General features: G+C 43.1%; 2 protein-coding genes across 2 annotated transcripts; one reads left to right on the forward strand and one right to left on the reverse strand.

Moving 5' to 3' along the window:
- The first annotated feature begins 897 nt into the window (after positions 1–897).
- ggcta (gamma-glutamylcyclotransferase a) lies at positions 898–2,751 on the forward strand. The gene is made up of 4 exons (XM_068333807.1): positions 898–1,072; positions 2,116–2,261; positions 2,353–2,485; positions 2,618–2,751. The coding sequence occupies exons 1-4, from the start codon at positions 956–958 to the stop codon at positions 2,741–2,743; spliced, it is 522 nt and encodes a 173-aa protein (XP_068189908.1). The 5' UTR covers positions 898–955; the 3' UTR covers positions 2,744–2,751.
- A 2,467-nt stretch (positions 2,752–5,218) lies between these two features.
- On the reverse strand, positions 5,219–11,543 carry adnp2b (ADNP homeobox 2b). The gene is made up of 4 exons (XM_068333806.1): positions 11,084–11,543; positions 8,764–8,885; positions 8,084–8,188; positions 5,219–7,997 (listed from the first exon to the last, which is right to left on the reverse strand). Exons 2-4 carry the CDS (start codon positions 8,869–8,871, stop codon positions 5,226–5,228), a joined length of 2,985 nt encoding a protein of 994 aa, XP_068189907.1. The 5' UTR covers positions 8,872–8,885; positions 11,084–11,543; the 3' UTR covers positions 5,219–5,225.
- Positions 11,544–12,231: the final 688 nt, after the last annotated feature.

The raw sequence follows: 12,231 nt of genomic DNA on the forward strand, positions 1-12,231 counted from the left end.
CAGATGTTAAATGTAAAGACATCCACAGACATTTTCTTAAACCTGTTCACTCTCCGCGGACATTTAGCGGTGTTTTCGTTCTGTTCTCAACCAATCACAAGATGCGTCACACAAAGCCACATCATGTTTGCTTGCGGGTGTAGTCTGACGTATGCATTGTAAACTGCCATTATCTTCCCTAATTGGATCATAAAATCAATAGGACATTGTGAAAATACTATGAAAAGAATTAGGCATTGTCCACTACCTGAACTACACAAGAACATTTTTTTATACTCACTGTATTTGCACTCTAGGATTCGGGACCAAAAATGTAAGTGTAGTGAATACACTTTTAAGGTGATGGTGATGCCATAAATTTTGACTATTCAACAACCTCCCCTGACTTTGGCAGGAAGTGCAGTTTGTTGGTTACCCTGGTGATGCATCCCATTGAGTATCCTAGGAAGCTGCTGAAGATTTCAAAGTTTGAGTTTCCTATTAAAATAATTACTTAATGTATCAGCCATCTTAACCACGTCACTCAATAATACACAAAATATGGTTATTAGTATTTCCACAGAGTGTCTGCAGTTTTAACGGCAATGCAAAAAGTCAGGAATTTCAGAATTAGATTCCTCGATGCTGCGCAATTAATTAAAAACGATAAACGAACTTTAAGAAAAGAACAATAAATTACTACGCCGGTGACAGACCTGAACTATACATTATCAGCCAATCAGAAGCATAGTAGGGCGGGTCAACCGCGCCAGGTGACAATCATCCTCCAATCACAGTCAATTGGAATACGTCCTCAGGCAAGTGAATAGCAGACTGGGCGTGGTGACGTCACGTCAACGCGCCGGCCGGTGACGTGAGGGACTGTCCTTTTTATTCACAGTAGTTCCAACGTTAATCTGGAAGCAACTGGCCTTCCGCATCCCGGTTGGTGTGAAATCTGCCTGATATTTAAAATATGTCACACGCTTCCAACGGTCACTTCATGTATTTCGCTTTTGGAAGCAATTTGTTAAAGGAGAGATTACAACTTGCAAATCCGTCAGCGGTGTTCTGCACCACCGGCCGGCTAAAGGTAATATCAGTGTTTATTTGCCATGATTACCAAAACCGTCACGTTCACGACATCTTTAAATTACGGAACATCAACAATCAATCTAACGAGGGCTGTAATCTGGACTCAGGTCCGGATTAAACTTTCTAATTTGCGAACCAGCTAACAAATTCATGTCCTGAGTAGGATAAACCAGATTTTCACGCTTGACACCTTTCCACAGTGGAGGAAAAAAAATATTTTAACAGGGTTGTGTCTATTTTTAATTGTCATCAGCAATGTTGTCCGAAAGATTACAGATTAAATCCAATATGAAGCCTAAAAGCGGGCACGATATTCTGGAAATATGTGTGTGAATGCACGCAGACTGTCGATGCACCTGATCCACAGGTGTGTTCTTCACGTAGTGTCAAGTAATATTTTTTAAAAAAATGAATTAATTAAACGTGTTTCCATACTCGTCATTTTGGTTTTGAAGTGTCCGGGGGAACTTGAATGCACCTTTGGGCGCATCTTTATGTAAACCTCGTTTAAACCTTATAATTATGTAAAGCCCTAGAGTTTGATTCAATTTCCTGTTTCCTGTTTTATGAACATAGAAACCACTTGAACACGGATCGACTACAAAAACACACAACCACCCTGATGTAATCTGATTACAGTTACTTGTTAGAATGTGCAGGAGGTACAGTTTATTTTGACCCACATCTGATTCCCTCATATAGAAATGATGATCAAAACTATTTTGTGTGTTTGTAAATGGGCCTAACAGTGTAGTCTACAGGCCTGAAAACATTTGGCTTGGCTTCACTAAAGCTGCAACAACAGGTCCGGGTGCTGCCATGCTGTGATGACCCACAGCAGACCCCAGGGCCCACTGGGGCCGGTGCTGGAAGCACACACATTATATCACCCCTCTTTATGTCACTGTGAAATAAAAGGCATTTGTTTGTAAGTGCAAAATGCCTCTTCAGCCTTTTGTCCAATGCCCTGTGTGTGTGTGTGTGTGTGTGTGTGTGTGTGTGTGTGTGTGTGTGTGTGTGTGTGTGTGCACGCGTACGCAGGACTATGAGTTGAATTTTGGCCTGTCGGAGAAACATGCAGACAACTCTTGGCATGGTGGAGTGGCAACTATTGAGTCCCACCCAGGGTCGGACGTTTGGGGGGTAGTCTGGACTTTGAGCAATGAAAACCTCCAAAGCCTTGACGAGTGAGACACACACACACACACACACTCATCGTTGTTATCATTTCACCAGCATATTCGTCATCTCCATTAACACGTGCTTGTGTGTCGTCAGGCAGGAGGGGGTGTACAAGGGAAAGTACTCCCCCCTAGAGGTTTTAGTGGAGACTGATCAAGGAGTGATTCTCTGCAGGACTTACCAGATCAACAACTTCCACGCCTGTCCTCCATCTCCTCAGTACAAACAGGTTAGGGCTGCACTAACTAAATCAAGTTCTAAAATCGTTGCCGTAGAACAAACAACTTGTTTTTGAGTCTCCTCCTGTGGATAAATCAGCATCTGAGTTTGAATCCCCGTCCTTTGTCTGTGTTTTTATCAGGTGATCTGTCTGGGCGCGGAGCAGAACGGGCTCCCCGCAGAGTATCTGAAGAGGCTGGAGGCCATCGAAACTAACAACTACAGCGGGCCTTCCATCCTGGATCAAATCAAAATGACGACAAAGTAGGCACCGAAAGTTCAGCCATCAAAAGCAACCTCACAAAATCTTTGTGAGGTTGGTAGCTGGTTCACAGTTCACTGCTTTTACATTTTCTATATTATAGAACAAAACCGGATGCATCCAAACTGATATGACACAAACAAAGACAGTGTTATAAACACATATCTTTTCATATTTTGAACTCCTCAAAGTAGACATTGTTTACCTTTCTCTCCATGTGTAAGTCACCTGGAATACTATATAATGAACAGGTGATCATTATTTTTAAGACATGCATAAACTTTGAGCATATTTTGAAAAAAAAAAAAATCATCAAATGCTGTGATGAAACGGGCTTCCGAGACTCACCTCTACGTGAAAGGATAATTTCATCAGAGTGAAATGAAATTAGAGCCTGGATGAATGCAGCTCATCTAAGGAGAATGTTTTCACAAGAGACTGACTGGATCAGGAAATCACAGAAGAATTGCTGCAAAGAAGCAACCACTGAGGGAGGCCAACAAAAAAGAGAGGATTATTTGGGTCAAGAAACACTAGGAATGGACAGAAGTGCCAAAGGACGTCTGTACTTTGGACTGACACGTCTAACTTTTAAATATTTAGTTCCAGCCACTATAGAGAGAAACTGTTGGAGATTTATTCAAAACTAAAGGAACGGTTAACCAGCATCACAAGCAACATGTCATCCCATCCAGTTGATTTGTGGGAAAATCGTTTCATTTCTCTGCAGGACAATAACCCAAAACACTTCCTGGATATATGTTACGACCAGTACTGCACATATTTTATATGGATCTAGATTCAGTTTAAAGTGGATCCAAATTTCCCAGTTTGGGATGAATGCAGTATCTCATTTTAAACACAATGGTGAAACATCCTGAAACCTTTGGATTTTTATTTTTGTATGATAATGACAAATCTTGCAATGTTTAAGTAGATAAACTGATCGAGAAATAAGATTCATCATAAAATTCACTTAACTGCTTGGATCAACTTCAGAAATACATCAAAAACTAGTGACCACTATTTTGTCAACAAGTGTGACCACACAACCTTCTTTTGCCAGAAGTAATGATGAAATGATGGTATTAGTGTAACATATGATGGTAAAGTGAGATTAATTTAACAGGAAGTCGAAAAAGCCATTAATCATCCAGGGTGAAAAATGGAGTCAATTATGAAGCGAAATGGCGCCACCCTGTGGACAGACGTTGTCATTACATGCAAAAATCATAAACCCGACTAGAGGTGTATTTTATCTGATTTGCTATGAAGCGACTAGTTCAACAAGAATGTTGGAAAACATATTTATTATCAGCAGCATTGCAGGCCAAACATCAACTGTTTTTCTCAGGGGAATATTAAACACCATTGCCTTTGGTTTTATTGTAAATTATGTTCATTTCCTGCGAATAAAGGATGAAAAAGTACCTTCACGTTTTCTGATTTTTTTGTTGTTTTACACATCTAGCTGCTTTCACCCAGCTAGATTTAAAATGTAGTTCTTTATTACAAAGTAAAAAGTAACGAATCATGTATGTAAACGAAACCACTTTATTACTTTACAACACAGTGGTCTTGGACAGAATGAGTTTTCTACCTCTCCCCAACATCTTTCATCCTCTAAGAATTATAGAAAATATGCATCATACTTAAGAAAAAACAGCTGTCAATAGGAGATATATGCTGAATACCAAATAACATATTCTATGTCTTGTACTTTGTGGTAAATTTCCAAGACTCTATGCAAATACAGTATGTAGACTCAACAATGGCAGCTATTGTAATGTCACCTGGCAATAAAACAAAGGCTCATGCAACAACGTAGTCAGAGATTTATAATAAGTGTTCATTACCGGGGAAATTTCCACGAACCCAGTGACTTCCAATTTGGATTCAAACTAGATGACGAACATGGTCCAAATATGTGCAGGAGTTTCTTTTATTTTCCCTCAAACTTTATGTAATATAGATGTGGACAATATTAAACAAAATGAGGGGGAAAAAAAAAGATCGTACAAGATAAAAATAGGTCCAAATGTGTAAAACATCCATTAGTGAAGGGAAGTATTATATATTAATAAATCAATTTATGATGGAGGGGTGCACGCAAAAGCAAACAATAAAGTAGGTACAAACTTATCACAGAGGGGGGCAACTTAAGGACACAGGACTGACAGGAAGCAGCAAAGGAAAGTCTGTGTGTGTGTGTGTGTGTTATCTCACAGCCAGTAGGTAATATGGAGCTTTATGTTCTAAAGCAGCTCCGCATTCATGTGGGAATCAGGATATAAACCAGTGACAATATATGGAAATGAAACTAAGCTGTATCAATGAAGGCCATCGGAACAAACTGCCCTCCTTTAACAGTCAGGAAATACATGTTCAAGAACTTTTTCTAATAATAATTAACAGAAAGGCCATAACTGAAGTATCGGTGCTGTTTTTTTTCTTCTTTTTTTTTTAATCAGGGACAACTGCATTTGCGTTATTTGCATTCCATAGGCTCCACCTGTTCCGTATCCCTACGCTTCTCGTTCCCACTTTCCTCCATCGGTTCTGGTTCGTCTTCGCCATTTGATGGCGGCTGCTGCTGCTGATGCTGCTGCTGCTCTTTGCTCTCTGCAGTCTGCGGTTCTGGGATGAGGAGATTGTGCTTGACTTTTCTCAGTTCTTTCATGTTGAAGCCGAGGAGAATGGCCGACGAGTTCCTCTTCAGGCTCTTCATGCATTTGCTTCGCTTGGTGCCGAAGTGCGCCGCCAGCTCGGCTTTGCTGAGCGACAGCCTCTTGCACAGCTCCTCAGTTTCCACTTTGGTGGCGTAAGGGTTCAGGTTGAAGTATTTGGATATGAAGTCTTTGCGCTCCTCGCCGCCGCGGCGCTCCATCAAGGTGGGCTCCAGCGCCAGCTTCACCGTGGGGTCGATCTGAAGCGAAGGCTCTGGCGGAGGCAAGAACTTCTCCTGGTTCTTTTTGCGCATGGCCGCCGCCTTTTGTTCCCTTTCCATGGTGTTGGCCTGGATGACCTGCTTCAACACCGCCTCCAGCCTCTTCTTGGAAAGCACTTCCGCCGGCGTTTCGGAGGGCTTCGCCTGCGGCGCGGCGGGAACGACGCGGGCCGGCGCCACCAGCTGCTTCATGGTCAACCCTTGTGGCACTTGGAGGAAATAGAGTCCAGGTGGCTGATTGACCTGCTGGATCGGTTTGAGCGGCGGCGGCGGCTGCGGGGCCGCTGCAGTTTTGGGCAGCTGTTTAGGGGGCTGTTTGGGTGGCTGTTTAGGGGGCTGCGGTTGTTTGGGTGAACAGCGGCATCGCTGGATGTGGAGCATCACCGCCTGCTGGGTGACCTTCCCCGTGTAAACGCCGTTACAGTAGATGCACTTGAACGCCTCGATCTTGAGGATGGCGTGGATAGTGGGCGCGACAAAGTGTTTCTGCTTCAGGTGCTCCACGTGTTTGGCTTCGTTGGGAAACTTTTCGTCGCAGAAGGGACAGTAGGATGTGTTGATTTTCACCGGCGCTGGGCAAATTTCCGGCTGGTTGCTAGGCTGCAGCTTAAAGAAGATCAGGTCGAGGGAACTGGTGACGAGGGCGAGGTTGACCTCGGTTTCTCCCAGGATCTCTTTCGGAGCGGTGGTGTGAACGTCAAAGTAAGGGAACAGGATCCCTCCGGCGCCTTTGGAGTACACTCTGTACTTCAGCCTCAGGAAATCACAGTAGGCCTTACTGGTAGGATTGTGCTGCTTCACGTGCTCGGCCAGCTGTTTGATCGAAAAGAACAAAGCCGAGCAGTACAAGCAATTCAGGCCGTGCAGCAAGTGTTGGAAGACACTTTTTTCTGATAGCAAAATCTTGCACGTTAGACATTTGACGGTTTTGTCAGGCATTTTCTTCAAGAATGCCGCTCTGGCCGCTACGCTTTCGGACTTGTTGGAGTTGGATTTCGTCTGGTGGGCTACTTCTGTATGCATGTCGAAGACGTTAGAGGGGAACAGTTCATTGCAGAGAGGACAAGTAATCCATTTCTTAGTCGGCGGCGCGGAGTTGACCGCCTGATCGACGGCCTTGAGCGGGGCGTTTGTGCTCTGGGAGACGGGCATCGCCACCTGTAGCGGAGCGAAGGTGTAGGTGGGTAAGCCGTTCACCTTGTTGCCCGTCGGGATCAGGTGACTCAGCAGAGACTGCGACGTCAACATGGTACCTTGTTGGGTCACTTGGTTGATGGACGCGTTTTGCGTGAGCGCGGCAGGCTTAGCTACAGATCCCGGCACCGCCGCCACGTTCGCCTGCACGCCTGACGGAATGAGGATCTGTTTCTGCTGCGTGTGAACGGAAGCCGGAGTCAAAGCCATCGGCGTCTGTTTCAGCGACGCCTTAGGCTGCTGGGTGGACAGCGTGGGAAGCTGCACCATAGACGATCCTTGGGGCAAAGCACTTCGGAGAGCTATCGTAGCACCGGGCTGGAGCAAACCTTTAGCTTCGGCGCTAGCCAGCTGCACCAGCGCCGAAGCTTGAGGTGGAAGAAAAGCTTGATTGGTTCCGGGAGCGCAGATCAGAGTCGCGCTATTTGTAGTTCCTTGCACCTGCTGTAACGCCACCACCGTCCCTGCAGGCTGACCGTTACTTGGTAACACCATGGACTTACTGTTGAATAGCTGAGGTTGTTGTGGTTTAGGAGCGATGTTTGGAAAGGTCACGAACAGGCCGTTCCCGTTGGGGGTCGATTTGATGGTGAAGTTCTTATTCTCGTAAATCAAACCCTGAACTTGCGTGCTGACTGAATAGTGCGACGGCTCAACCAGCATGTGATGCAACATTTGGTCTAAGTTTCCAGTGTTCACTCTGCACACCTTGCAGCAGTAGATTTTCACAGACGTGGTACCTTGAGTGGTCAATCTGTAACCGATATATTGTTCCGCCAAACTGTCCAGGTGCTTGAGAATGATGTGCTTTTTCATGGAAAAGATAGAAGAGCAGGGAAATCCGCATCTCCGACAGTGATATCTCTCGTTTCCTCGATGGGACGCTAAAGGCACGTCCTTGGGAGGCTGCGACTGGATGGCCATTTTGGCGTGGAAGAACAGCATGTGCTTCTTGACCACCCTGGGGTGGCCGATGAAGAGGCACCGGGTGCAGGACGCCAGCGCGCACAGCGACTGCACGTAGGCGTGGCAGCGAGACACGTGGCTCCTGAAGTTGTAGATGTTTTGCGACGAGTACTTGCACATGTTGCAGCACAGAGATCGAGACCGATAGGGCCACTGAAAGAACAGGAAGTCAGGGAATGAGTCGCTTCACAAACACGAAGATCGGGACGATTGAAAGTCAAGGAGTGTCATGGTTTTACCTTTTTCTGTTGCCTGCTGTGGTATCCATACGTGAAGTCAGACCAGTCTGTTTCGTTGAAGGCCTCGTCCTCATCAGAGTTCTTCTCAGAGTTTTCGTTGAGCTCCTGCACAGCAAGCATCACATCACACAAAGTCTAGTTAAAAAGACACTTTTTTAGAAAGGCGTTGATCATCTGAAGGCTCCAGATGCGTTAACAACATCACACCGACAGCTCAAGCTAGTGCGGTCCCAAACGATCCACTCCCATCAATTACTTTCACGCTGAATCGATACCTTCATCTACGATTTTATGAAGGTTATTTGTATTAATAATTAACTGTCAACAGACTAAACATCCCATAAAACATTTTACTCTGAAGAGTTATGAGTAATTACAGTCCTTAGGTAACAGTTAAAATGTACAAGTACGAAGTCGAAAAGAAAAGCAGCCGTTGTAAAGCCGCTCTTCTCACTGATGACATCATGTACTCTGACAGCACTTGTTTCCATAACAACCAGAGGAAAAAAACCCAAAAAACTTCTGGATACCATTCTTCCATTGGGTCTTTTATCACATCACGTTGCAATCCTTTACAGGATGTCTATTTCATTTTTTTTTTTGAGTTACAAATACTACAATGAGTGGCTGATCATAAATGTCCGAGACATTTCCAGTTACTCCAAAAGATGAAAACAAACCTTTAGCCGGCTTTGGCAGTCTTCCAGACCAATTTCACTCAAGATATTCTTCACTGCCTTGCGTGCCTTTCGGATCTTCTCGATATTTCCAACTGGAACCTGATACATTATTCCTCACGAGCCTTGTGGAGAAATAAAATAAGAAAAATAAAACTAAATAAACAAGCTCTAACGTTACGTGGCACTAACACAGTTAATTATTCTACAGATATGAGAGTTCAATCAGATTTATATCATAGTGGTGGGTAAATGTGTTCCAGCACCAACCCTTCACAAACAGACACATGAATTATCATTTAAACTTTTGATTTAAAAAAAAAACCCCAAACATTAAATTTGTGTATTTTTGTATCACAAACGACAAACATGGTTTACATAGTTTTGTTTCAGCTGAAACTTTGTTGCATCATAAGCTGCCAGCAACGTCCTCCGTCTTCCTCTGATTCTCCATCCTCTGGATCAGTGCTTTTGTTCCGTTTACTGTAGGGTCGTATCTACGCTATGTTAAGTTTTAATTGCCAATTTAAAAGTCCTAAAGCTACCTACTGATTTATATTTACAAGACACATTATTAACCGGTTCGGGAACTATATATTTTTATTCTAACTGGTACAAAAACGTCAGTTCTTGGGTGGAACTTAAAACCGGAAACATTATAATATTGTTTCTGTTTGGAATGAACTGATTGGCAAAAAATTCTGGTTCAAACCCCTGGTCTAAAGAACTAGAGAGGACTTTTATTACATTATGTTATTAATCCACTGGTTGAAAGTTGACTCTTTTCCTATAAATTAGATAAATACACTAAACATACAGTGATTTGTGGTATTACAGTATATTGCTATTTTGTCCCTTTAAGCTATGTATGAGATTATTAAAACATTTACAGTTCGATACCTGATTTTCTATCCTATTGAATCGGATATTATTAGCAATTAAGTGAGTCATGAGTATAACCTCTAACAAAGATCGCATCCCAGAACTCCCCGACTGGAGCTTTTATCTTTGAGCTCTTTCCCCGCCTACTGATGAAAGCCCCGCCCATTTCCCAAAAAAGGAAAACCTGAAATCCGACTCCACTAAATTACTAAATTAACACCCCACCCTCTGTGGATTTCATTTGTTAATCTAACGACGTCCTTATGAACTTCTTCAGACTTGGCACGACCATTTATGTCTGCGTTTCCATAGTTACGAATAAAATTTTGGCTAATTTTGTGGGTGGGATTTGCTAACAACGTTTATTATATCCCCCCCCCTGCCCCCCAAAAAAACTTAACGTTCACATCTCTCATGCTTCAGAGAGGTGTCTTTTTCAAATTCTAGCAGTTTTAACATTTTATTTTTAAACAACTTATGTAAGTAATGCGCGAATAACACGTGCAATCGACAACGAGAACTTAAATGTTGCATAACGTAAAAGTAACTTTTAATACAACCTTAACTTTTTCCAAACTTGACAGTATAGGTCAACAAGTCACCGGAAATTGGGTAGTCACGTGACTTCCGACAAGGAAGCAGCCATTTTGAACCAGCTGAATCATGGACTGCCTCCTCTGTTACACTGAAGATCCACTAGAGGGAAGTGGGCATGTGCTACATTGATCAATAAGAGGTTGGGTTTTTTTTATTTTAAATTGTAATTATTGATTGTTAATTGATTGTTAATGGCATCATTCAGAGACTCCCGCAAAAAAAACCAACAACAACAACATGTTATGAGGTTTCCACTTTTCACGCCTGCCATAATTATTATTACAATATTGCTATTTATTGATTGGTGATTTAAAAAAAAAAAAAAGGAATATTGGGACTAATGGGAACCAATTGAGGCACTTATCTGTGATCAATCAATACGTGAAACACTAGAATAAAGATTGCAAGCATACACTTTTGTAAAAATCACGTAGTACCACAGTAATATCCAAACACATCAGTGTCATCCTTGGCCTTGATGACACTGTGTTGTATGACTGAATGAAAACACTGTGGCTGCCAATAAATGAGGTTGTACACAAATAACATCAAAAGCTCAAGTCACTCCAAGTCTCCCACACTTGCGTGTCCCCACGTGTGTCACGTCTATCGATTTATTGACAAGACCGAAAAACTAGTTTAAAGTGAGCGTTCTGGATGATAGTCGCCTACAAAATCCTGCCTCTCCATTCAGCTGCCATCCTTCCCCCTGACTCTGGTGCCCACACTGGAAGCATCAAAAGCCCCACAAGCGCGCACGCTGAGAGCGACAAGCCGCTCTCCGATGCGGACACGCCGGGTCTCCACACGCCAGGATGCCCGCAGCTTCCTCACGGATATTTACCTCGTCCGATGCTCAGGGTAGGGTTGACGTTAGATGCCGCGGTGCCAGCCCCGACAGGATAGCGCGTCCACTTCAACCGGCCCTCAGCCTACTGTGTCGGTAGGCTGCGTCCGCTCCCGGTGCTGCAGGCTGATACTCATCCGAGCAGCATCCTCCGTCTGCGGACACCGCTGCGTGACGAAGGCGGTCAAATATATGAAGTGATGTTTGCAAACCCCCTCCTAAGATAAGTTATTTTTTTGTACCAGCTTTTGTCCCTTTCTTCCCCTGTTGAGGAAAAAATGGCGCTCAAGTTCAGGATGTGACGTACAGACCTCGATTTGCATATTACCCAAACTGACCAATAGGAAGCTTCTCAGGCTAAAAACCTAAAAAACTTTTTATTCTTTTGAGAGGACTGTTGACCGTTGTTTCATTGTGTACAGGTGCTAAATGTTATGCACTTGTTTCTAATAATGAGTAAAAAAGGGACTACCTGATCATACTTTTGCATTATGCAAGAGATAGCTAGGTGTGGGGGCGTGGCTACTGCGACCCCCACTGGAAGTCACGTGGTACATGACTAAGGGTAACCAATGGGCTGTCGAGAAAATGAGCTAAATGGGTGGTCCTTCTGGCCTGATGTCATATCATGCTGCTTTTTTCATCCAATCAAATTTGAAATCGATTTAGATAGGAGAGAGAGTTTGAATATCGATTCAATTTTTTTTAGCTAGCATAGCATAAGGTAACACAACTATAAAATATGTGTAACGATACCGGAAAACCAAATGACTAGCTACTGCTGCATAGATATTTATACGAATAGCAAAATTTTATCTTAGGCATTCATATTGGCGACATCTGCGTGCTAAAGCTAATTTAAATCTTTCAAGTTAATTTTCGCAAACTTATCACTTTCACCCATCAATGTTCTAACATGATCGCTTTTGTTCATGATGCAAAAACCAGAATTAATATCAAATCAATCCATTGGTTGGTGCAGAGACATATCGACACTTCATCTTAGTGACAATGTGGTTATTCTATTCTAAAACTTTGATGTTGTGAATTTATAACCTGTTATCCCTTGTGTAACAAGTCTTCTTTAGTAGTTTAACTACAAGTACCCAATAATTAGTATTATAATTCACTTTACACTGTCCTCA

Source organism: Antennarius striatus, chromosome 14 (assembly GCF_040054535.1).
Source record: "Antennarius striatus isolate MH-2024 chromosome 14, ASM4005453v1, whole genome shotgun sequence".
NCBI classification, from domain to species: domain Eukaryota; kingdom Metazoa; phylum Chordata; class Actinopteri; order Lophiiformes; family Antennariidae; genus Antennarius; species Antennarius striatus.

Bases quoted from the DNA above. Each gene is read 5' to 3' on its own strand.
- ggcta (XM_068333807.1), top strand. From the start codon at position 956: ATGTCACACGCTTCCAACGGTCACTTCATGTATTTCGCTTTTGGAAGC. The intron at 1,073-2,115 runs GTAATATCAGTG...ACGCGTACGCAG, and splicing joins GCACCACCGGCCGGCTAAAG to GACTATGAGTTGAATTTTGG. The intron at 2,262-2,352 runs GTGAGACACACA...GTGTGTCGTCAG, and splicing joins AACCTCCAAAGCCTTGACGA to GCAGGAGGGGGTGTACAAGG.
- adnp2b (XM_068333806.1), bottom strand. From the start codon at position 8,871: ATGTATCAGGTTCCAGTTGGAAATATCGAGAAGATCCGAAAGGCACGC. The intron at 8,189-8,763 runs GTTTGTTTTCAT...CTTGCTGTGCAG, and splicing joins ACTGCCAAAGCCGGCTAAAG to GAGCTCAACGAAAACTCTGA. The intron at 7,998-8,083 runs GTAAAACCATGA...CTGTTCTTTCAG, and splicing joins ACAGCAGGCAACAGAAAAAG to TGGCCCTATCGGTCTCGATC.